Source organism: Schistocerca americana, chromosome 4 (genome assembly GCF_021461395.2).
Source record: "Schistocerca americana isolate TAMUIC-IGC-003095 chromosome 4, iqSchAmer2.1, whole genome shotgun sequence".
NCBI lineage: Eukaryota > Metazoa > Arthropoda > Insecta > Orthoptera > Acrididae > Schistocerca > Schistocerca americana.
Window position 1 is genome coordinate 436,943,066 of NC_060122.1, and position 23,507 is coordinate 436,966,572.

Below are 23,507 nucleotides of genomic sequence, written 5' to 3' on the forward strand. Positions count from 1 at the left end.
TGGGTTGATTGGTCTATAAGAAAACTATCATCATACTTTCAATCTTATAATTTGGTTTTTGTGAATGTGAGATAACAAGAAAAGAATAAATGTTGCATTTAGTAAAGCAAGCAAGATTGTGTCATTCAGCACACAAGAGGTGGGCTATTTGTTCTCGTCATTGTGTTCCTTTTTCTTTGGCTCTAGCTCCCAAATTAAGCAACACACAATTTAAAAAAAAGTGATTTGGTATTATGCTTTTGGAGTTGTTCATAGGACTATCTTTGATGTTCACGTTTAATGACGAGTTTTGAGACTGATGTTGTTTTGTTGTTGCAGTTTATTATTGCTTTATGTTGAATTATGAAAAGTGGTTTAGATTTTAAGTTAATGTAATGTTAAATTCCTCCCTTTCCTCTGGTACCTTTGTATTATTTGCTCAGTATTTTGTTGTTCATTTTCCTAAACAATTTTATAATAATTTTTCTGCTTCCCAGTGTATCAGAAACTTCATATTGCCAGCATTTTCCAAACTGCACCCATACATTATGTATGTCTTTCAAATCTCAGAACTTTTTTATGTTTCATGCATTTCACCTTTAATGCCAAAGTTGTCACCTCTGTGGAACATTACTGTTATTTCCAATTAGAAGCTTTAACTGCTGTGTTCATTCAAGGATACATGTTAAGTTGTTCTTTTCTCTGTAACTTGTGTAGCCATGATTTCAATTTGTTCTTTTCCATCCAGTTCACTTACCTTTCAACATTATATTCTTACTGTACTGGACTTAGCTGATGTATGGATACAAATTTTTATTTAAATAGTTTTGTTGTCCAGCATTTGTGAAGTCTGTGGAAATAACTGTGCTCACGAGCTGATATGTATTTGAGTGCATTGGTCGAGATTATGAAGTAACCCCTAAATACTAATAACAAGGCCCTCTCTCATGTCTGTTACTGCAAAATCCTAACTTAACTTGTGTCTGGCAGTCCTTATCTACCTCAGAATTCCTTGGAAACATTGAAATCAATGTTTTACTCATCTCATAATGCTAGTATGTTCCACAATTTTCATGAACAGTCCTTTTGCACCTCTAGTTGTATACACACATTTTACCTTTGCACTGGACATATTACTGGATACTATCTTGTTGCAAAATTTATTTCTTGCCATTATCCAAATTCTTGCAGCCATTTTATTTACCTGGGTTTTATTCTTCTAGGTGATGTATAATGCATTTAAATAACTTTAATTGAAAATAGTGAGACCTGTTTCACTTTCCCTTCAAAATGTACTAAAATTCCATTAACTCAAGCTGCATACATCTGTGTTCTTCTTCTTACCAGTCCTTTTCTCATAACAAAAAACAAAGATTATTTCCCCTCTTTGGGTACAGAGGAATCAAACCATTTGAAAGCTGGGGACACACAGCAGCAGTACTGTGTACCAGTCACAGAAACATGGACTCCCTATCTTCTCTATTGTAAAGGGATGTACGGAGAAGAGTGGAGGGATGAATGATTATATAGGGAAGTAAACGATTTGATAGTTGGAGGAGCATGGCAGCCATGCTGTGTAATAGTCACACAACTGTTCCCCTATGTATTTAACTCTCACTGCTGAGACTGTATCTTTTTATTTAAACTATGTTTCTTCACCAAATACCCTCTTGAATCTGGACTAAAGCAGTTGATATAAGTTTGCATGTGGTTACAGTTACACCACAAAAAGGACTATGATATTCAAGGAGAGATTTTTTGTTTTCATTCACAGTCTTCTTAGATCTCTTGTTAGTGTTTACAAGGACTATACCTCTTTCCCAAAATATAAGGACTTTAACTGTACCACCATGTCTCTTCTGTCTTTCTTGCATTTCCTTTTTCATCTTTTCTTTGATGATTTTGTGGTGTCCTGTTTCCTTTTGTGTATCATTCAATTTATCATTGCTTTAGTAAATACTACAAGAGCTATCCATAAAATACCTTCCGTTTCATTGAAAAAAAAAGAATTTTTATTACAATACTTTGAAAGTACATACTCGATGTGCCCAGATAGCAGTGTGTGTTAAAGCACCGCCTCTGTGGTGGGGAGGTGCATCAGACCTGGATTAAATCTGCCCAATGGACTAATGACAAAGGTCAGTGTGCTGGCCAGCCTGGATGTGGGTTTTAGGTGGTTCCCCTCATCTCACTGCATGAATACCAGGCTGAAACCAGAGTCCTGCCTCAGTTGCTTGACTTGCAAACAATTAGAAAACTCTCACTCATTTTCACATGACTGAGATTATGTGCAGACAGTTGAGGTATACATGTTCTGTCCTGAGGAGTAAAAGGGGTGGTGACAGGAAGGGCATCTGGCCACCTCTTGAAATAACCTTGCCAAATCTGTTAATAGCCAGGCTAACCTTGTGCTTATGCAGGACAAAGGCCCAAGAAAAAGAAGAAGAAGAAGAAATGAAAATACATTGTCTAATTTATTTTGCCATGTAATTTCCAGCCACATTGAGACATTTTTTGTAGCGTCTGAAGAGCTGTGAAATTATTTAACTGTAGAATTCTGCTGCTTTCAACTGAAGCCAAAATATGATGCCATTTTTCAGCTATTCATCGCCAGTGTGCTTCGAACTAGCCACTTCTTCATGTATTTGAAAAGATGATAATTGCTAGGCACCAAATCAGGGCTCTCGGGAGGGTGATCCAGTAATTTCATTTGAACTCTTGCAGTTTGGTTGTAGTGTGTCACGTTGTATGCAAGCAGGAAATGCCATGCAGGAAAATGATTCTAGAGCTCAGCGTACCATGGTGTTTGTTTCGAATTGCCTGTTAGTGAGTTATAGTAACTTTCAACATTAATGGTGGCATTTCTCTCCAAGAACTCCACTAGCAAAATTTCTATTCAGTCACAGATGGCAGCTACCATGAGTTTCCTGCTGGAAAGTGTTTGAAACCACTTTGTGAGTTTTTCCAGTGATCCAGTAAGACATCACTGCATTCATTGCAGTTGTCTTTCTGCATTCATTTACTGAATCCATGTCTGACCTTATGCCCTACACCCAAATTTAACCGTGCTGGACTTTTCAAAGACCTACACTCCCTCTTCAGATCCCTGCAATGGAAGCTCTTCTTTGCAGTCAATTCATCCAACCAAAAACAATCTAATTCCAGCACTGAACCCAGCCTCTTCCAGTTCCTACCATCATGCAAACTGTGATCCTCCTCCCCTTCAATCTAACCACCTACTCATCACCCTCCAGGAATTCCTTATCTCCCATGTACCCACACCATCCTTCCCCAGGTCCCTACCTCAGACTGCCAGCCTTTCAGTTGGTGAAAGAACAGCCATACACAATCTCAAAACAAATCTTGAGCTAATCATCCTACCTACAGACAAAAGTTCCACCACTGTTGTTATGAATTGCAGTGAACACCAGGCAGAAGGCCACCACCAATTATATAACTCCATATATAAACTCTGCCAGAGTGACCCCATCCCAGATGTCAACACAACTTCCTATGTCAATCTGTTTATGTACCATCTAGAGGAGACCTCATCCTCTCAGATGGCTCCATCCTCACCTCTGTCGACATTAAACACACCAACCACCAATAGCTGCACTATGACAGCTGTCATCCTTTTCACACCAAAAAATCACTCCCATACAGCCTGGCCACATCAAGATGGCGTATCTGAAATGATGAGAACTTCCCAGCTCATTATGCTGAGAATCTCACCAAGACCTTAACATACAGGCACTATCACCCAGACCTAGTCCCCAATCCTCCCACTACCACCAAGAACCAGCAATCACCCTTCATCACCCAGTACCACAGTGGACTGGAACAACTGAACTACATCCTTCATCAGGACTTTGATTACCTATCATCATGCCCTGAAATGAGGGACCTTTGACCCGAGATCCACCCCTCCCATCCCAAAGTGGTATTCTTTAATCCACCCAATCTCCACAACATCCTAGTCCATCCCTATGCCACTTCCAATCTCAACCCCATGTCACAAGGATCATATCCCTGTGGAAGACCCAGGTGCAAGGTTGGCCCAATCCACCTACACAGCACTTCCACTTCCTGTCCTGTCACAGGTTTATCCTACCGATCATGGGCCAGGCCACCTGTGAAAGCAACCATGTCATTTACCAGCCGCGCTGCAGCCATTCCACAGATTTTTACGTTGGTATGACTGCCAACCAGCTGTTGAGCCGTGTGACTGACCACTACCAAAATGTGATCAAGAGCAAAGTAGATCACTCTGGGACACAACATACAGCTGAACACATCATGCTCGATTACAATGGCTGCTTCACTACCCAAGCCATGTAGATCCTCTCCTCCACAACCAGCTTTTGTGAACTGTGTGGATGGATGTTATCGTTACAACACGTTCTCTGCTCCCATAAGTATCCCAGCCACAACCTACGGTAACATACTGTCCCCACACCCTCCACCCAAGAGTTTCCACCCGGTCTGTCCTACCATCTTCTCCCCCTTCTTGTCTCCCACCCTCTTTGTGTGCCTTCGTTCCTTTTTTCCCCATCTCCCTTCCCCACAACCTCTTGACACTGTGTATGTTGGCATTCTAGTCCCTGCACACTGTGCCAGACAGCCTTTGTCCCTCCCCCCACCCGTACACTACTTCCCCTTCTGCCCCGCCCCCCTCTCCAGATAGCTGCTTGCTTCTTATGTGATGGCTGCATACCGGCCTGCACTGCCAGTATTGGCAGTCATATGTGCATGAGGTGTGCTTGCTTGTGTGTATGAATGGTGTGTTTTTCTCTTTTGATGATGAAACCTGTGGCTGAAAGCTTTATGTAAGAGTCTTTTTATTGTGCCTGTCTGCAACTGATTGTCTTCTTTGCAGTAAGTAGCACTATGTCTTTTCCTACATTGTTGCATTTCATTATAATTTTATTGTTTTGTGGTTTCTCTTTATACAACAGTATCATGTGCTAACAATATTGTGCCAGCTTATGCAGTAAGTTATTTATTTATATTGTATACAGTACTATCCCTGTAATACTCCTTGGGAGGCTTCTGAAGTTATTTTTACGTCTGAAGATCTCTTGCCTTCAAGAATGACATGTTGTGTTCTGTTTGCTTGGAACACTTCAATCCATTGACACAGCTGGTCTGATATTTTGTATGCTCAGATTTTGTTCATTAGTGAACAATGTTGAACTCTATCAAATACTGTCTTGAAGTCAAGGAACACAACATCAATCTAGATAGCAGTATCTACTTCCCTCTGAGTCTTGTGGACGAACAGAGTGAGCCATATTTCACAAGATGGTTGTTTGTGCAATCTGTGTTGATTCCAACGGAGGAATATATGGTGTGTAAATATTCATTGTCTGCATTGTTCTACAGTGATGCAGAGAGAGTCAAGATGAAAAATTTGAAACTACTGTAAATTGACCTACAAAAGCCACCTAAGCTACCGCGCATGTGCAGTGTGTGAGATTTTCAATATTCTCTCATTTTCTGCGTGCACACTATTCCTCCAATCAAACAATGGAAACTCTGGGCTGCAAGTCAACAATGTAAGGATTAGATAGATTGCTATTTACCATAAAGATGATGCGTTAAGCTGCTTATAGTCACAACTAAAAGACACCTTACATACTAGCTTTTGGCCAAAGCCTTTGTAAGAAGAAGAAAGAGAAATGCACACACACACTCATTCATGCTAGCAAGCACACACCTCATGCACACATGATTGCCATCTCCTGCAGCTTGGACCAGAATTCAGCTGTCATGTAGACTGGAAGCAGCAGTCTGGAAAAGGTGCGAAAGAGGAAGGGTTACCAGTGTACAGGTGGAGGCAGAGAAGAGCACTGTCTAACGGAGTGTGCAGAGACTAGACATTCAACAAGCACAGTGTTAGGAGGCTGTGGGGCAGTGAGGAGGGAGAGGGGAGCGAGGAGTGAAAAAGGAGAGGAGTGAGGAAGGAGAAAGATTGTCAGGTTTGTTGGCAGAGGGTGTCACACAAAGAGGGTGGAAGACAACAATAGGGAGGAGGTGATAGGACAGAGGGGTTGAAAACTGTTGGGTGGAGGGTATGGGGACACTATGCTACCAAAGGTTGAGGCCAGGAGAATTTCAGGAGTGGAGAATGTGTTGTAAGGATAACTCCCATCTGTGCGGTTCTGAAAAGCTGGTGGTTGAGGGGAGGATCTGGATGGCATGAGTAGTGAGGCATCCATTGAAATCAAGCATGTTGTGTTCACCTGCATGTTGTGCTACAGGGTGGTCTACTGGTGGACAGCTGGTTGGTAGTCAAACCAATATAAAAAGCTGTGCAGTGATTGCCACAGAGCTGGTATATGATATTGCTGCTTTTACAGTTGCCCGCCTCTGATGTGATAGGATAAGTCTGTGACAGGACTGAAACAGGAAATGCTGGGTTGGTAGATGGGATAGGTGTTGTGCCTAAGTCTTCGGCAAGGGTTTGATCCTTGTGGCAAGGAGTTCTACATCTACATCTACATCTACATCCATACTCCACAAGCCACCTGACGGTGTGTGGCGGGGGGTACTTTGAGTACCTCTATCAGTTCTCCCTTCTATTCCAGTCTCGTATTGTTCGTGGAAAGAAAGATTGTCGGTATGCCTCTGTGTGGGCTCTAATCTCTCTGATTTTATCCTCATGGTCTCTTCACGAGATATACACAGGAGGGAGCAATATACTGCTTGACTCCTCGGTGAAGGTATGTTCTCGAAACTTCAACAAAAGCTTGTACTGAGCTACTGAGTGTCTCTCCTGCAAAGTCTTCCACTGGAGTTTATCTGTCATCTCTGTAACACTTTCACGATTAATAAATGATCCTGTAACGAAGCGCACTGCTCTCCGTTGGATCTTCTCTATCTCTTCTATCAACCCTATCTGGTATGGATCCCACACTGGTGAGCAATATTCAAGCAGTGGGCGAACAAGCGTACTGTAACCTACTTCCTTTGTTTTCGGATTGCCTTTCCTTAGGATTCTTCCAATGAATCTCAGTCTGGCATCTGCTTTACCGACGATCAACTTTATATGATCATTCCATTTTAAATCACTCCTAATGCCTACTCCCAGATAATTTATGGAATTAACTGCTTCCAGTTGCTGACCTGCTATATTGTAGCTAAATGATAAAGGATCTATCTTTCTATGTATTTGCAGCACATTACACTTGTCTACATTGAGATTCAATTGCCATTCCCTGCACCATGCGTCTATTCGCTGCAGATCCTCCTGCATTTCAGTACAATTTTCCATTGTTACAACCTCCCAATATACCACAGTATCATCCGCAAAAAGCCTCAGTGAACTTCCAATGTTATCCACAAGGTCATTTATGTATATTGTGAATAGCAACAGTCCCACGTCACTCCCCTGCGGCACACCTAAAATCACTCCTACTATGGAAGACTTCTCTCCATTGAGAATGACATGCTGCGTTCTGTTATCTAGGAACTCTTCAATCCAATCACACAATTGGTCTGATAGTCCATATGCTCTTACTTTGTTCATCAAACGACTGTGGGGAACTGTATCGAACGCCTTGCGGAAGTCAAGAAACACAGCATCTACCTGGGAACCTGTGTCTCTGGCTCTCTGAGTCTCGTGGACGATTAGCGCGAGCTGAGTTTCAAACAATCGTCTTTTTCTAAACCCATGCTAATTCCTACAGAGTAGATTTCTAGTCTCCAGAAAAGTCATTATACTCTAACATAATACGTGTTCCAAAATTCTACAACTGATCGACGTTAGAGATATAAGTCTATAGTTCTGCACATCTGTTCGACATCCCCTCTTGAAAACGGGGATGACCTGTGCCATCCTAGTCCACCATGATGGACTAAGATGTTGTGGAGGTTGGGTGGGCAACGGGATACCACTTTTAGAGGGGTGGGCAGGATCCCGCATAGGATGTCCCTCATTTCAGGGCACGATGATAGGTAATAAGAGCCCTAGCGAAGGATGTGGTTCAGTGGTTTCAGTCCAGGGTGGTATTGACGAAGGGGGCACTCCTCTGTGGCTGGTTCTTAGGGGGTAGTGGGAGGATTGGGGGTGTGAGGGGAAATGGCACGGGAGATCTGTGTGCAGACTAGGTCTAGGGGTTAGTGCCTGTCTGGAACGGCCTTCAAGAGACCCTCAGCATACTGGGCAAGAGAGTTCTTTTTACTGCAAGTGTACCATCCCCAGATGACCTGGCTCTATGGGAGGGACTTTTTGGTGTGGAATAGGTGACAGCTCTTAAAGTACAGATAATGTTGGTGGTTGGTGGGTTTAATGTGGACAGAGGTGTGGATGAAGCCATCAGAGAGGAGCACATCAACATCCAGGAAGGTGGCACACTGGGTTGTGGAGGACCAACTGAATCAGATGGGAGAGAAGGTGTTGAGGATGTGTAGGAATAAAGATACGATGTTTGTCTTGTAGAAAATATGAATAGGACCTTTTTGTAGAAAATTTAATGTAGTTTAATTTTTTATGGGGAATATGGTTTCACTACAGGCTGCGATTTTAGAATTATTCAATAACAGCGTAGGCCTCTATTTTCGTGTGTCTGTTCAAGGACCTTCCCAGAATATGGATATGACTCGTAAAATTTTTAAATCACTGTAACATCTAGTTCCTCCAGTGATATACAGTACTCTACTGCAGGAAGAGAGTTCATTTGCATAATTGATGTAGAATCTTATAGCCGGCCACTGTGGCCAAGCGGTTCTAGGCGCTTCAGTCCGGAACTGCGTGATTGCTATGGTCACAGGTTCAAATCCTGCCTTGGCCATGAATGTGTGTGATGTCCTTAGGTTGGTTAGGTTTAAGTAGTTCTAAGTTCTAGGGGACTGATGACCTCAGATGTTAAGTCCCATAGGGCTCAGAGCCATTTGAACCATTTAGAATCTTATAGGTATCCCATCAGGTCCATTAGCCTTTCTTATGTTGAATGATTTCAGTTAATTTTCTACCCTGTTATCATTTAGTTTGATACAATGGTTTAAAGCAGGAATCACAGTGTGAGCTCCTTCAGTGAAATAAGTTTGAAAAAAGGAATTTAGTACTTCATCCTTCTCTCTGTCATCCTTCATTCATTGCCACTGTGGTCACCGAGGGTCTGGACAGATAGCTTCGCTAATTTAACATAAGATTAAAACTTCTTAGTAGATATAATTTTATATTTGAATGTATTGAATGCTTCATGCATGGCTCTCCTTGTGCTGATTTTGGTTTTGTTCAGTTTGTGTTTGTCTGTTAGGCTTTGGCTATGTTTAAATCTGCAGTGAAGGTCTCTTTGCTTTCAAAACAGCTTTCTAATCTGCTGTCAAACCATGGTGAGTCCTTTTCACCTCTCAAAGCTTTGTTTGGCACACATTTGTTTAAGGCATATTGTACAGTGCTCTTGAGCTTAGTCCATAGATACTCAACATTTTCAGTCTAAGATATGAGTGCTTCAAGTTGGTCATTCAGGTAATTTGAAATGTGTTTCAATCATTAAACACATATATCTTTGTACCTTTTCTACATTCCTATATACCCCCATCTTCAGTGATGCTATAATAGCCTTATGACCACCGATTTCCTGTTCTACATTAACTGAATTGAAAAGTTCAGGCCTGTTTGTAACCCAGAGATCTAATGTGCTATCTTCACAAGTCATTTATATGATGAACTGCTCAAGATAATTTTCAGACAAGGTATTTAGAACAATTTCATGATTTCCTATCTACCACTACTGTTCCTGAGTATGGTTTTATACAATCATACAACTACCATGTGTTGTTCATCTTTAACACTTATCTGCACTCGCATTTTTTAGCATTTAAAGTATGTATTAACCTCACTAGATATTATTGTATTATTTATAACTGTAAACACTGCTCCAGCACCAGCATTCGGTCTATCTTTGTAAGATACATTCCAATTGAAATTTATAATTTCATTGCTATTAATATCTGGTTTCAGCCAGGTTTCTGCCTCTAGTATTAAGTGGTCATTATTACCATTATAAGTAAGGCTTGTTCTGGGACTTTTTCATGAAAGTCCAGGCAGTTAACTAATACTGTATTCACTATTTCTTTCTCTGATCTGTGATGATGAAAGTTACTACCTTTAAATTGTTGGGACTGATGTTCTCCCCTCTCTGAAATCACAGCACAGATTACAAGCCAGTGGATGGATTTCTCTATCCTGAAAAACCCATATATGTTTACTAAACGTACTCTGCTTCCACAGTTACCATTTTCTCCATGTAATCAAGTCCTGAACTATTATGAGTGGCTCTACAATTATCCACACAATACCAAAGGCTGTGAAATCTGCATCTAAGATTGGAACACGATCATTTGAGCATCTGGTTTAAGCCTTCCACTTGGCTCTAAACCAGATGGCTGCAACATGCTAGCTAAGCTTCTAGCCCTTGCATGATGCTAGCTAGTTTCACCAATGTACCCAGCCACCTGTAGCAACTGAGGAGAGCATGTAAACCCAGCTGTCAGGTGTCATCACTGCCTCCATGAGCCACAGTTTGTAGTTGGGTGTGTCCACTGCACACAACTGCCACTGGCAAAGCTGCCTCCATATCCTAGGTGAGACATCCAGGTGAATAAACAGAGTTGATGCTCTGCATTGCAGCAGTGACCTTGACATTGCTGCAATGAATGCTGAGGTAAAAGAAGAAACCCATTTATGGACACTGTTTGGTTTTTATGTCTCTTTAAACTGCATCTTGAAAGCCACGTGCTGTTTGTTGTAAGTGGTATACCACTGTTTGCCTAAAGTATGAGCAATTGTGCCTGTCAACATAACAATTTTTTTGCCTGTGTGCACCTTAATGCACATTACATTATTCAGTGGATAGATGTACATCAACCCATGCCTGGCCTCCCTAATGGCCTTCTTTTCATGAGGTTATTTCATGTCTACAGCTTAAATAAAACATCCAATGATACAACATGATGGATCATGGAAGTATGTGAGGCAATACGCAATAGGCCAAGTGAATCTGAGTATGTTCGAAAATCTCAGATGTGGAAATCTGGAGCCTGTATCCAGCAACCATTAGGCACAATACTCTGTGTGAATTGTGAATTATTCATAAAATGCCGTAGTTGTCAAGTATAATCTTTCACCTCTAGTGGTCTTTTTATAGACTCCAAATATTTCATGCACCGATCATGGAACAGCCGCTAAAACACTGCAATATTCAAAGTATCTGTTCTGCATCTACATCAGCGGTTGAAATTCTTAATTAAGTAAACCAACAGACATAGCATTACTCCATATAATTGAGCATATTAACCAAATTTTGTATTTTTAATGTGCCTTGTAATATGTATGTAAATGGATGACATTGATGTTAAAGCAGTGTTAGACTGAATTTTGTTGTACTGGTAAACACATGATGTTTTGCGTAATAACCAATTCTGGATATAGCCTGTGTCTGAAACATTTATACATGTTTGTTGTCTGTGTCTGATCTTTTTACAGTGAATACTTTTGTCTATCATCATCTGCCAATTAATTCTTTGCTATGTATGCACTCTTTGTTTGGAGCTGTGTATTAACTGGCATATTGTACTTAAACAGGTACAGAACTACAAGCCTGAAGTTATATGGTCAGATGGAGACTGGGAAGCAGGTGATACATATTGGACTTCACGGGATTTTCTTGCCTGGTTGTATAATGAGAGTCCTGTCAAGGATACTGTTGTTGTAAATGACCGTTGGGGAAAAGGTGTTACATGCAAGCATGGAGATTTTTATACATGTTCAGACCGCTATGACCCTGGTAAAGTATTGCTGTACTGCTAGTATCAGCTGACCTGTAATCAATGATATTTAAGTAATAACTTTTGTAATGATATATGTAATTGTGAAAAATTGGTCTGTATGAAGCACTGTGTAAATATGTGTACAATTTTATCAGTGTACTTTACCATCTGGCGCATTTCATGTAACTGGAACATCATCTCCATGCTACTCTATCCTGTGCAAGCTTCTTCATCTCCCAGTACCTGCTGTAACCTACATCATTCTGAATCTGCTTAGTGTATTCATCTCTGCCTCCCTGTATGATTTTTACCCTCCACGCTGCCCTCCAGTACTAAATTGGTGATCCCTTGATGACTCAGAACATGTCCTACCAACCAATCCCTTCTTCTAGTCAAGTTGTGCCACAAATTTCTCTTCTCCCCAATTCTATTCAATACCTCCTCATTAGTTATGTGATCTACCGATCTAATCTTCAGCATTCTTTTGTAGCACCACATTTCGAAAGCTTCTATTCTCTTCTTGTCTAAACTATTTATCGTCCATGTTTCACTTCCATACATGGCTACACTCCATACAAATACTTTCAGAAACGACTTACTGACACTTAAATCTATACTCGATGTTAAAAAAATTTCTCTTCTTCAGAAACGCTTTCCTTGCCATTGCCAGTCTACATTTTGTATCCTCTCTACTTCAGCCATCATCAGTTATTTTGCTTGCCAAATAGCAAAACTCCTTTACTACTTTAAGTGTCTCATTTCTTAATCAAATTTCCTTTCCCTCAGCATCACCTTATTTAATTTGACTACATTCCATTATCCTCGTTTTGCTTCTGTTGATGTTTATCTTATATCTTTCAAGACACTGTCCATTCCGTTCAGCTGCTCTTCCAGGTCCTTTGCTGTCTCTGACAGAATTACAGTGTCATCGGTGAACCTCAAAGTTTTTATTTCTTCTCCATGGATTTTAATACCTACTCCAAATTTTTCTTTTTTTTCCTTTACTGCCTGCTCAATATACAGATTGAATAACATCAGGGATAGGCTACAACCCTGTCTCACTCCCTTCCCAACCACTGCTTCCCTTTCATGCCCCTCAACTCTTTTAACTGCCATCTGGTTTCCATACAAATTGTAAATAGGCTTTCACTCCCTGTTTTTTACCCCTGCCACCTTCAGAATTTGAAAGAGAGTATTCCAGTCAACATTGTCAAAAGTTTCTGTAAGTCTACAAATGCTAGAAATGTAGGTTTGCCTTTCCTTAATCTATTTTCTAAGATAAGTCGTAGGGTCAGTATTGTCTCACGTGTTCCCATATTTCTATGGAATCCAAATTGATCTCCCCGAGGTCGGCTTCTATCAGTTTTTCCATTTGTCTGTAAAGAATTTGCATTAGTATTTTGCAGCCGTGACTTATCAAACTGATAGTTCAGTAATTTTCACATCTGTCAACACCTGCTTTCTTTGGGGTTGGAATTATTATATTCTTCTTGAAGTCTGAGGGTATTTCGCCTGTCTCATACATCTTGCTCACCAGATGGTAGAGTTTTGTCAGGGCTGGCTCTTCCAAGGCTGTCAGTAGTTCTAATAGAATGTTGTCTACTACAGGGGCCTTGTTTTGACTCAGGTCTTTCAGTGCTCTGTCAAACTCTTCACGCAGTATCATATCTCTCATTTCATCTTGATCTACATTCTCTTCCATTTCAATAATATTTTCCTCAAATCCCATATACCTTATAAATGGCCCAAAATGGTTGTGATTAATACTTCTGATGCACTTGATATTCCACACGTAGGCAGACAGTGAGAGAGTTAGTAATTTTTGTTGGATGTAAAAGCCACTGAAAAACTGTTGTGACAGCTGGACAGTATCACTGCAATTGAAGTGTCATAAAAATCCGCTGCAGCTAAGCAACAAACAAATGTCAATATCTAAATTTCTACAGTAGTCAAGTGTACCTGTGGTACATCATACAATAATAATAATATGTATTCGTCCTTTGATCATTTTATAGAATGATATAGGCAAAACACTTTCTAAAGAGGCATACAATACACAGAATGCAATGATCATGCTTCTCATTACTCCTAGAGTCTAGAGTCATACATGCACGTGTGCACTCTCTCTCTCTCTCTCTCTCTCTCTCTCTCTCTCTCTCTCTCTCTCATTCTCTCTTTCTCTCTCTCTCCCCCCCCCCCTCCCACCACCCATCTCTCTCTCCCCCGCTCCCTCCACCCATCCCTCTCTTCTCCCTCCCCCTCCCTCCCTCCCTCCATCCCTTCCTTCCTCCACCTACTCACCTTGCACCATTCCATACACTCAACTTTGGCAGCACAGTCATTATTGGACTCCACCAGGTCCATTGTGACAGCTTGCTGAACACTCAACTACACTAAAACAATAAAGCAGAAAAGCAGGCAAAAAAATATTCTTTTTAATCCTGCAAATGTCATAATTTTAAGTTAATTAAAAACTTTCCTAGATGATTTCCAATTAATGATCCCTTTAATTTTTCGTATTGCTCATTTTTTAATTTTATTGGGTTGCTACATAAGTTCATAGTGCTTTTCCATAAGTTTAACATAACAAATACACATAACAGGTAATTTAGTCATTAATAGTATATTCTTCTTCAATATTTACAACAGTCTCCAAATGTTGGGTAACCTTTTGATTCTGCAATTGTAGAACTCACATGATTTTGAGGTGAACAACTTACCGAGCCATGTTCGGAACACACTTTCATCCGGAAAAGAAGTTCCTTGAAGGTCGTTTGATAAAAAGCAGAAAAAGTGAAAATCTGAGGGCACAAGATCGCGGAATGACTTCCCGTCCCAACTCCCGTGTAGTGTTTCTTGTCAGTGTAGCAGAATGTGGGTGGCTGCTATCATGTAGTAGCATCATTCACACAGTCTTCCTGGTTGTTGATCTTTGATTGTGTCTGCAAGATGTTGGAGTTGTTAACAATAAATGTGAGCAGTTAATGGTTGCACCTTGGGGAAGCAATTCATAGTAGACCACATCATCGCTGTTCCACCAGACGCATAACACTACTTTTGTGGATGTGTGCAGGTCTTCGTATGAGAAGTTGCTGCCTTGTTTGGACTCAACCATTCCTTTCTTTTCCTTATGTCAGCATGAAGACACCATTTCTCATCACCAGTATAGGATAGGAATGGTTGATGTCATTCACGAGCCAACTGATGACAAGTGAGCAGATGTGAACCTGTGGCCATCCCCAGATTTTTGTGATTTTGGCTTACAGTATGCGGTATCCGTACGCCCAATTTTTGGACCTTTCCAATTGAATGCAGATGTCACACAATGGTGGAATGATCACAGTTCATCACATTTGCCTGTTCTCAAATACGGTGATGATCATTGTGGATTAATGCATGTAAATAATATTCGTTAAACCCCAAAGACCTTCCTAACTGTGGAGAGTCACTAGTCTCAAAGCAATGCTGCTTAAAATGAGAAAACTATTTTCTCGCCGTGCCCTGTCCAATGGCATTATCCACGCACACAGCATAAATGTTTGTGGTCACCTCTGCTGCTGTCTCCCCTGTATTGAACTCAAATGAAGAGCATGTTGGAAATGTTCTGATTCCTCCACTTGGCCCTGCATTTTCTAGCATCCACTCAGTATCTCCAAATGGCAAAATGACAATGTGTAAATTCAAATAGCAACAGTGGACTACAAATAAAAAACCCATTGCAACCGAAATACCAACATGCAAAACAAAAATGCTATGTTCTTATGCATCAACCTAATAAATTATTTTTTTGTGAATCTTGCATTTCCTCAGAACAGTATGCCATACCATAAGAGCCATGCACTTTAGTATCATGAACACGCCACTCTGTTAAAGTGTTACAGATCTCTCTACATATTTTTAAGACAGTTTTTACTGAGTCTTTTTTTCAATAGTTTAAAGCTACCTTCCTGTTTTAAATGATCATCTAACCCTATTCCAAGAAAGTTTGTACAAGATTCAGTGTCACACCTAACTCAAACATTATAATTCTTCTGGTTTTTGTTCATGTATCTCCAAAGCTCACCCATCTTTCTCTTTTCTCTGTTGGTACAGAAACCTTTTGTTGGAAATCGGTTTCATTCTTTTCCATGTAATAAAAAGGTAATACCGTACTCATTTGGCATTGGAGGAAATTCTGACCTGCAGGCTGAAAACACCACAAGACTGTTCATTTGATATCGACATTGCAAACCACCAGCATCCCTTATGGTTTGAGTATCTATGTGATGAGAGTGAAACAATAGTCTGGTTCATTTGCCCTAGTCTCATACATGAAGGAAAAAAACAAACAGAGCATCTTCCTGAGACCTGAGCCGGTAACAGTGAAGACGAACCTGGTTATTCAGATTCTGGGAAAACAGGAAGAATCAGAGATTTCAAAAACTTCTCAAGCCACAGTAAAGAAAACTTATTGCCACTCTCAACTTATAGACATTAAGCAAAACAATAAAATTCAAGCTCCTGATAGATACTGGTAACAAGTTCAGAATTCTTATACTCACTATACAAGAAACATGTTTTTGTAACGATGATCACTTTGGTTCAGATGTTTGTTGTTTATAGAAAGGAAAACCTGCATCTAGACATCCAAAAAGTTATTTACTTACGTTGAACACCTCGTTATTAGAACATATTTCTTCAACTTTGTCTTACCTGCTTTTTGTCATGTGAATTTTGGATAGGACTTTTACTATTTGTGACTATGAGATTTGGAGTTTTATTTTCAGTGCTAACTTGTCATTACTTTATTGGTTAGTAACATGTGTGACTACTTTCAAAAACCATAGTGGTTTTTTGACACAATGTATTTTATACGCTGCAGTCTGTAAATGTGTAACTCTTTGTTTGCTTTGTTTTTGACAGGAGTTCTGCAGCCTCATAAATGGGAGAATTGCATGACTATTGATAGAAATTCATGGGGATATAGACGCAATGCACGACTGAAAGACTATTTAACAACACATGAACTAATCGAGGAACTTGCAAGAACTGTTAGTTGTGGTGGTAAGTAACAGAATCTCCATTCTTATATTCCAATGTTGCTGAGGGTGTGACCATGGCTCAGTAGCAGCAGCTTGAACTCACCCCACTTTGATGTACAGTTTGTTGTTTAATGCCAACAGATCATTCAGCTTTATGTTAAAGGCTTTGGAGAAACTGAAAACAATTCAACTTCATGTATTGCGCTTTTCTACATTTGTATATATGATCCAGCCACATTAATGTGACCACCACCTATGTTCAATATCAATGAGCAATAACCACTCACAGACAGCTGGTGGTAGCACTAGCAGTGGAGGTTATATAAAGCGTATCAGAGGACACAGAAAACAGTGCACTCATTGTCATAACGTGGAAACAGAATGATTTATCTTATGCACAGAAGGACATAATCATTGGGATTTCTTAAATTTCTAAGTTTATAAACTGTTGCATTCTACTGTGTTTAAAATATACCATGCATGGCAAAAAGGCAGTATCAAAAACTGGCACCAAGGCAACTGTTGTGCACCACAGGCCAGAGATGACAGGGCCAAACGACAGCTTCGGAGATGTGTACAGGTGAATAGACATGCAACTGTTGAGCAACTGACCACCCAGATGAACCAAGGCACTACCAACAGTGTCTCCTCAACAACCATTCAGCAAACATTGCTGTGTATGGGCCTCCATAGCAGATGCCTGATCCATGTAACCGTGCTGTCTGCTGTTCATAGGCAATGAAGGCTGGAATCTGCACACCAGTACTGCAATTGGACACCCACTGAATGGCGACGGGTGGCCTTTTCAGATGAATTGTGTTTTCTGCTCCGTCAAACAAATGGCCATTGGGGTGTACGGTTTGAAATGTTTGAAAGCAAACAAGGAAGGAGTGTTGTGGTCTGGGGAATGTGTTCCTGAGTGATATCATCATTCTGGAAGGCACAGTGGATCAACACAAGTATGCACTTAAAATAATAGAAAAGCCACAATCGCTTCAATATCGTTTACTAGATGACCGGTTTCAGCTTCAGTTTTATATTTTATGTAAAGAACAACCATGACAGCAGTTTTTTATTATTTTTTATTGGTTGTGACAATGATTTTTATCAGATGGTCTGCCTCATGTGCCATTATGTCCATATGGTTTTATTAATGTATCCACGTTTCAGATTCGATGATGTCACCTTCAGAGTGCTGAAACCGGTCATCTAGTAAATGATATTGAAGCGATCGTGGCTTTTCAATTATTTTAAAAACAGAGTGATCACCCCACGACACACCATGTGCTCACTGCAAAACAAGTATGCACCTATCCTTGGTGGCCATGGCCACCCCTATATGCAGTTTGTTTTTCCTCGCCACAGTGGCATCTACTAGCAAGACAGTGCAACATGTCACACAACTTGCAGTGTACGTGTGTTCTTCATATGGCGCAAGGATGAATTTACCGTACTCCACTGGCCACCAAACTCCCTGGATTTATAACCATTGAGAATCTGTGTGACCACCTCAATCAGGCGGTTCACACCCTGGATCCTCAACCAAGATCTGGTGACATGGCTGAAGTTGGCATGGCTCCACATACCTGTCAGTACCTTCCAGGATCTCATTAATTATACTCCCACATGTCTGTGTTGCAAAAGGTGGTTATTCAGGCTTTTGACAAGTAGTGGTCACATTGTTGTGACTGGACAGTGTAATTACTACATTCATTCAGATGTGTTAGTCAGCTCTCACTGAACCACGTAGTGTATTATTAAATATAGTACTCACACATTTGGGAGGAGATGGATTAAAATGTCCATCCAGTTATCCATATTTTCATCTTCATCTGTTTTCCAGAATCACTGCAGATTAATGGTGGATTGGTTCCTTCAGCAAAACTGTCTGTTTTACTCCATATTCTAGCCCAGACTGTGGTACTGCTCAGTCTCCAGTGGCCTCTTTATTTATGAGACATTAACTTTCTGTCTTCTCTCCCTCCTTCAGTCAGTTGTGAGCAGGTGTGTTGAACCCTGCTCAATTAATTTTCATTCTGTCAGTAATTAAGTTCTCTTCATAAATCTGCAAGGTATTTTGCCTTGCTAATTAAGGCTTACATGATAACACTCTGCTAGTGCTATGGCTCCGTAAAAATCTGAACCAGTGTGTTGAACCTGCTCAACTAATTTTCATTCTGTCTGTATTTAAGCTCTTTTCATAAATCTGCAAGGTATTTTGCCCTGCTAATGAAGGCTTAGGTGATAATCCTCTGCTAGTGCTATGGCTACATAAACATCTAAACCATTGTGTTCCCTTTTATAACACTAGTAAACTGTTGCACATAATTCAGTAATTTCAAAAATGAGTCACCACCCTGTGTGAGTAAAAAGTGAACTAAATTGAATTTTGGTTAATCGAAATTGAGTAGTTATCTTCTTTTCTGGATACAAAATAGCACATCACTTACTATCATAATCTTCCAAACAACTTATTAATCCTATTTACAAAACCAAATAACTTATTACACCTATTTACAAAAGCGTTTCAGTTAGCTGACCATAAGATACTAATCCTAAGCTGTTAATAGCACTTCACTGCATTTATTTTGACTCCTTTATATTAAATCTGTATTTATTTATGTGGACATGCTGCCACTGAGACCACCAGCCGTGGTACATTCATGGACAACTGTTCAACCATGTTATTGGTACTGACTGTTATGAAGTCATGATGCTCATGCTGTATGCTGCTTTGTTGACAGTGTCAGCATTTTCACATCATAAAGTAAGATGAGAGTGCGAATCTGTTGCTAAGATGTTGTGACTAACGTAACTCAATAAATAATACAAATTCAGAATTTATGAGTAAGAACACAATTTATTTGTGACTTCAAACAAGTAAATAGTATTGATGCATTCACAGTACATGAGTGATCATGAGTCATTTACTTTGCTTTACATGAGGCAAGGGCCTTATCGACCATACAGCTGCTCTATGAGCCTCTTCCACTTCTGCCTGTCCAATGCGCTGTTTGTCCAGTTGCTGTTGCTGTTCATCCTAGTTGTATCCTCCCGAATGTTATCCCGCCATCTGATCCTGGGTCTCCCTCTTCCTCTTGTTCCATATATTGTTGTGCTGAATGCCATTCTAGGTAGTCTATTCTCTGTCATTCTTGCTATATGGCCTGCCCAATTCAATCTTCTCCTCTTGAGAACTTCGACGATGTTACGGTGTTTGTACAGCCCTCTTAATTATTTATTTCTTCTTATTCTCCATTCCATGTTATTTTCGTCGTATACAGGTCCAAAAATTTTCCTTAATACTTTTCTTTCGAATATTAACAGTTTTTCTTCATCTTTTTTTCTAAATATTAATGTTTCACACCCATATAGCATCACAGGTGTAATGATCGATTAATATAAGCGGATTTTGAAGTTACTGCTAAGTGATCTTTTTCTTAGAATTTTGATGAAACTAAAAAGTGTCTTGTTTACTGTTGATAAACGGGAATCTGTTCTGTTGTTATTACTAAAAAGACTTCCTAGGTACTTTATGTGGTCAACAGCCTTGAAATTGAATCCATCTAAAGTCAGAAGTGCTGAGAGTCATACCAGAGACTAATTGAACTGTGCCGCTTGGCAGGAATAGTGGATCCACTGTGTTAGCTAAAGAGAACACAGTACTCCTGAAGTATTTGATGAACTTCTACTGCCACATAGATCCCCCCCCCCCCTCCTCCGCCTCTGCCCCTTTCAGCAGTAGAGCTGAGCTCGGGGAATGTGGCGAACTGGTGCCAAACTCACTGTCTGCCCCTCATAGTATAAACTCATAGTATAGTATGGCAGCAGTCATGGTTCATTGGGAATGTCCTTGCGACATGACACTGGCAGCTCTAGGTATGATGGCAGTGAAACCATAACTGAAATGGGCAGCTTATTGACCTTTCTCATTGCAACAGGCAACCAGGCTTCGCCCTTTTGAGTGATTCTGTCATAGATTTACCATTTTATAAGATTTCTATAGCTTTTTCATTATGCTTCAGAACTTGGTAGGTGCTAGAGTAAGGAGGTTTTAATGCCGCCTGAACAACACCTGTCCTTAACAAAAATGTGAGCACTTCTTCAAACCCTTATGATTGAAAATGTTGGCTTCTCTTTGGGGGGATGCCAGTACCGGGCAGAACTCTGAGATTCCACACTAAACTTGTTGCAGTAGGATTGGCAAAGACATTTGTTGTAAAAAAAAAAAAAAAAAAAAAAAAAAAAACCTCTCGTGGTAACTGCAATGTGTCTCCATAGAACATCTCAGCTGTTGATGCATCAGTGTCTTGTGCTTCTGTCCAGGCCGTGTCATGGCATGTAAGCATGGCTTTGAATGTCCAGTGCCAGCTCTATATCCTACCTTTGCTGGCCGGGCATTAACTAGTAGTTGATGATGTTGAAATCCCCATAAGTAGTGATTTTAAGAAGAAGGCCAGACTTCAACTGCTGTCCTTTTTCAAATATACTGGGTAGATGGACTGAGCAATCCATGTAATGAGGAATGTCATAACTGTTGGTTCTCCAGAAATGTCTGTAGTTGTAGTATAATTAGCCCAAAGGGCGAACTGGTCAGTTTCTGTGAAGATGTATCTGAATTCTTCAGAAGGAGGCAACAGCCTTGCCAGGTCAGGGTGGACATGTGTGAAATGATGGGTTGTTTCAGAAAATTGGTCTATTGGTTTGTGAACATGGTGGCCAACCTTGGATATCTAGCATGCCAAATATGATTTTTCATATTCACCATATAGAGGAGACAATGAATCACAGACAGGCACAACAAAAGACTGCTATACATTTAAGCTTTTGACCAACAGACCTTCTTCTAAAGTAGGAAACACACACACAACCACTGTTGTATCCTGCTTCTAGTCCATGTGAGCGTGAGTGCACTGAGAGTGGTGTCGCCGTACATTTGTGTGTGAATTGGCTACCAGATGTATGAGCGTGGGCCGGCCGCTGGAGGCTGCCTGTGAGAGGTATGCATGCAGTATGGTCTCTGCCACACCATCTGCTGGTGACGCGCGCATATATATGTGTGGAGCAGTGCTGACTGACCCACTCTTTGTCCAGTAGTACCATTCACACCAGTTGTTCTGTGTCTCGTAATGTGTGGATTCATGAGAAGGTTATTTCTGTTATTGCCCAGAGGTTTATGAATAAAACCATGTTTGTGTTACTTGGATTGACTTCATATATTACTTGGTTACTACATGATTTGTGGTGAGGATGGAACAGTTTCGGTGCATGCTACCTCAAGTGCAGTTTCATTAGGTTTGTCATAATGAACACCATGCTACCGGCCCTGATTTAACAGCTTACTTAGGCAGTGACCACTTTGTCAGCTTCCATGAACAAACAGGGTTCCATTCCACAATCCATCCAACCACTTTTCCTCTCTGATGGTTCAGCTGAGGATTGAGAAACTTATGAAAAAGGACTCAGAAATTATTTTTTGGCTTTTGGTGTGACAGACTCGAATTTGTGCAAAGCCTTCTTCCTCTTGTGGATTCCACCTAACAACCTAACATCCTCCCCCCCCCCCCCCCCCCCTCTCCCAATGGCAGAAATTTTGCAACTAGGACAATATTTTGAACTTTCTTGGGCAGGTTGACCAAATTGAAGCATGGGGTGATGTGACTGTAGTGTCACAAGATGTGTCCAGGAGGCTGATGGAAAGCTTGCACAAGTAAGTGGCAGTGATGGCAGTAAACATGCAAGCCCAGTGCTGGATAGACCAAGGCTGGCCCAACAGCCACAAGCACCACAGTGCCAGCATCAGTATTCTCTATTTCTGTCTTGTCCTTTCTGTTTCGTCAAGCGTGAATGTTCTGCAAGCTCTAAGTGCTGGGCAACTTGTAATGCTTGCCAGAAGAAAGGCCACATCGCCTCTGTGTGTTGTTTGCTGAAGGTTGCTCAGGATGTAAACATGCACGTAAACAGTGTGACTCCAAAGCTTGTGACTTCTCCCAAGTTGTTTATTGAGTTAAGTGTTTTTCAACAAGTGCTCCAGCTACAGGTCAACACAGGTGCTGCAGTGACATTATTGAATTCTCAAACCTATGCGAGTTTAGGCTCGCTGCCATTGACACCGATCACACGGAAGCTGATCAGTTATAACAAACAGAACATTGCGCTGTAGGGACAATTTACAACACCTGCCTGTTACAAGTGAGTGGTTCATTCCATCACATTTTTGGTCGTTGTTGATGCCAGTGTTGAGAACTTATTAGGAATGGGCGTCTTTCAGGCATTTGTATTTTCTGTTACCAATGCATTTCACCTTTTGTCTGATCAGGTGCCGTATATTCAATTGGGAAAACTGTATGAGGAGTTTTCAGACTTGTTTTCGGAAGGTATAGGATGTGCTACAAATTTTTCTGCTCATATTTCTTTGAAATCCAAGGCTTGGCCTTGTTTTTGTCATGTGTGTCCTATTCCTTTCATCCCGGAAGATGAGGTGGAAGCAGAACTGGACAGACTTCAATCTTTGGGGGCAGTGCAACCTGTTATGGGTAGTGAATGGTCATCTCTACTAGTTGTTGTGTGGAAGCCATTGGGGAAACTTTGCGTCTGTGGTGACTACAGTACTACTGTCAACGTACAGTCAGTAATGGATACTTATCGTCTCCTATGCCAGGACAAACTGTTGGCAAAAATATCAGGTGGCCAGTACTTTTCTAAAATTGATTTGTCTGAAGCATATCTGCG

The 23,507-nt window shown here is 40.7% G+C and overlaps 1 protein-coding gene across 1 annotated transcript in view; it reads left to right on the forward strand.

Annotated features, from left to right (window-relative positions):
- LOC124612767 (alpha-L-fucosidase-like) overlaps nt 1-23,507 on the forward strand; it is a 118,707-nt gene that overhangs the window by 60,233 nt on the left and 34,967 nt on the right. Inside the window, exons 5-6 of the mRNA XM_047141162.1 lie at nt 11,570-11,771; nt 16,657-16,797. Coding sequence (XP_046997118.1) covers nt 11,570-11,771; nt 16,657-16,797 — 343 coding nt within the window. The remainder of the gene's footprint in view (nt 1-11,569; nt 11,772-16,656; nt 16,798-23,507) is intronic.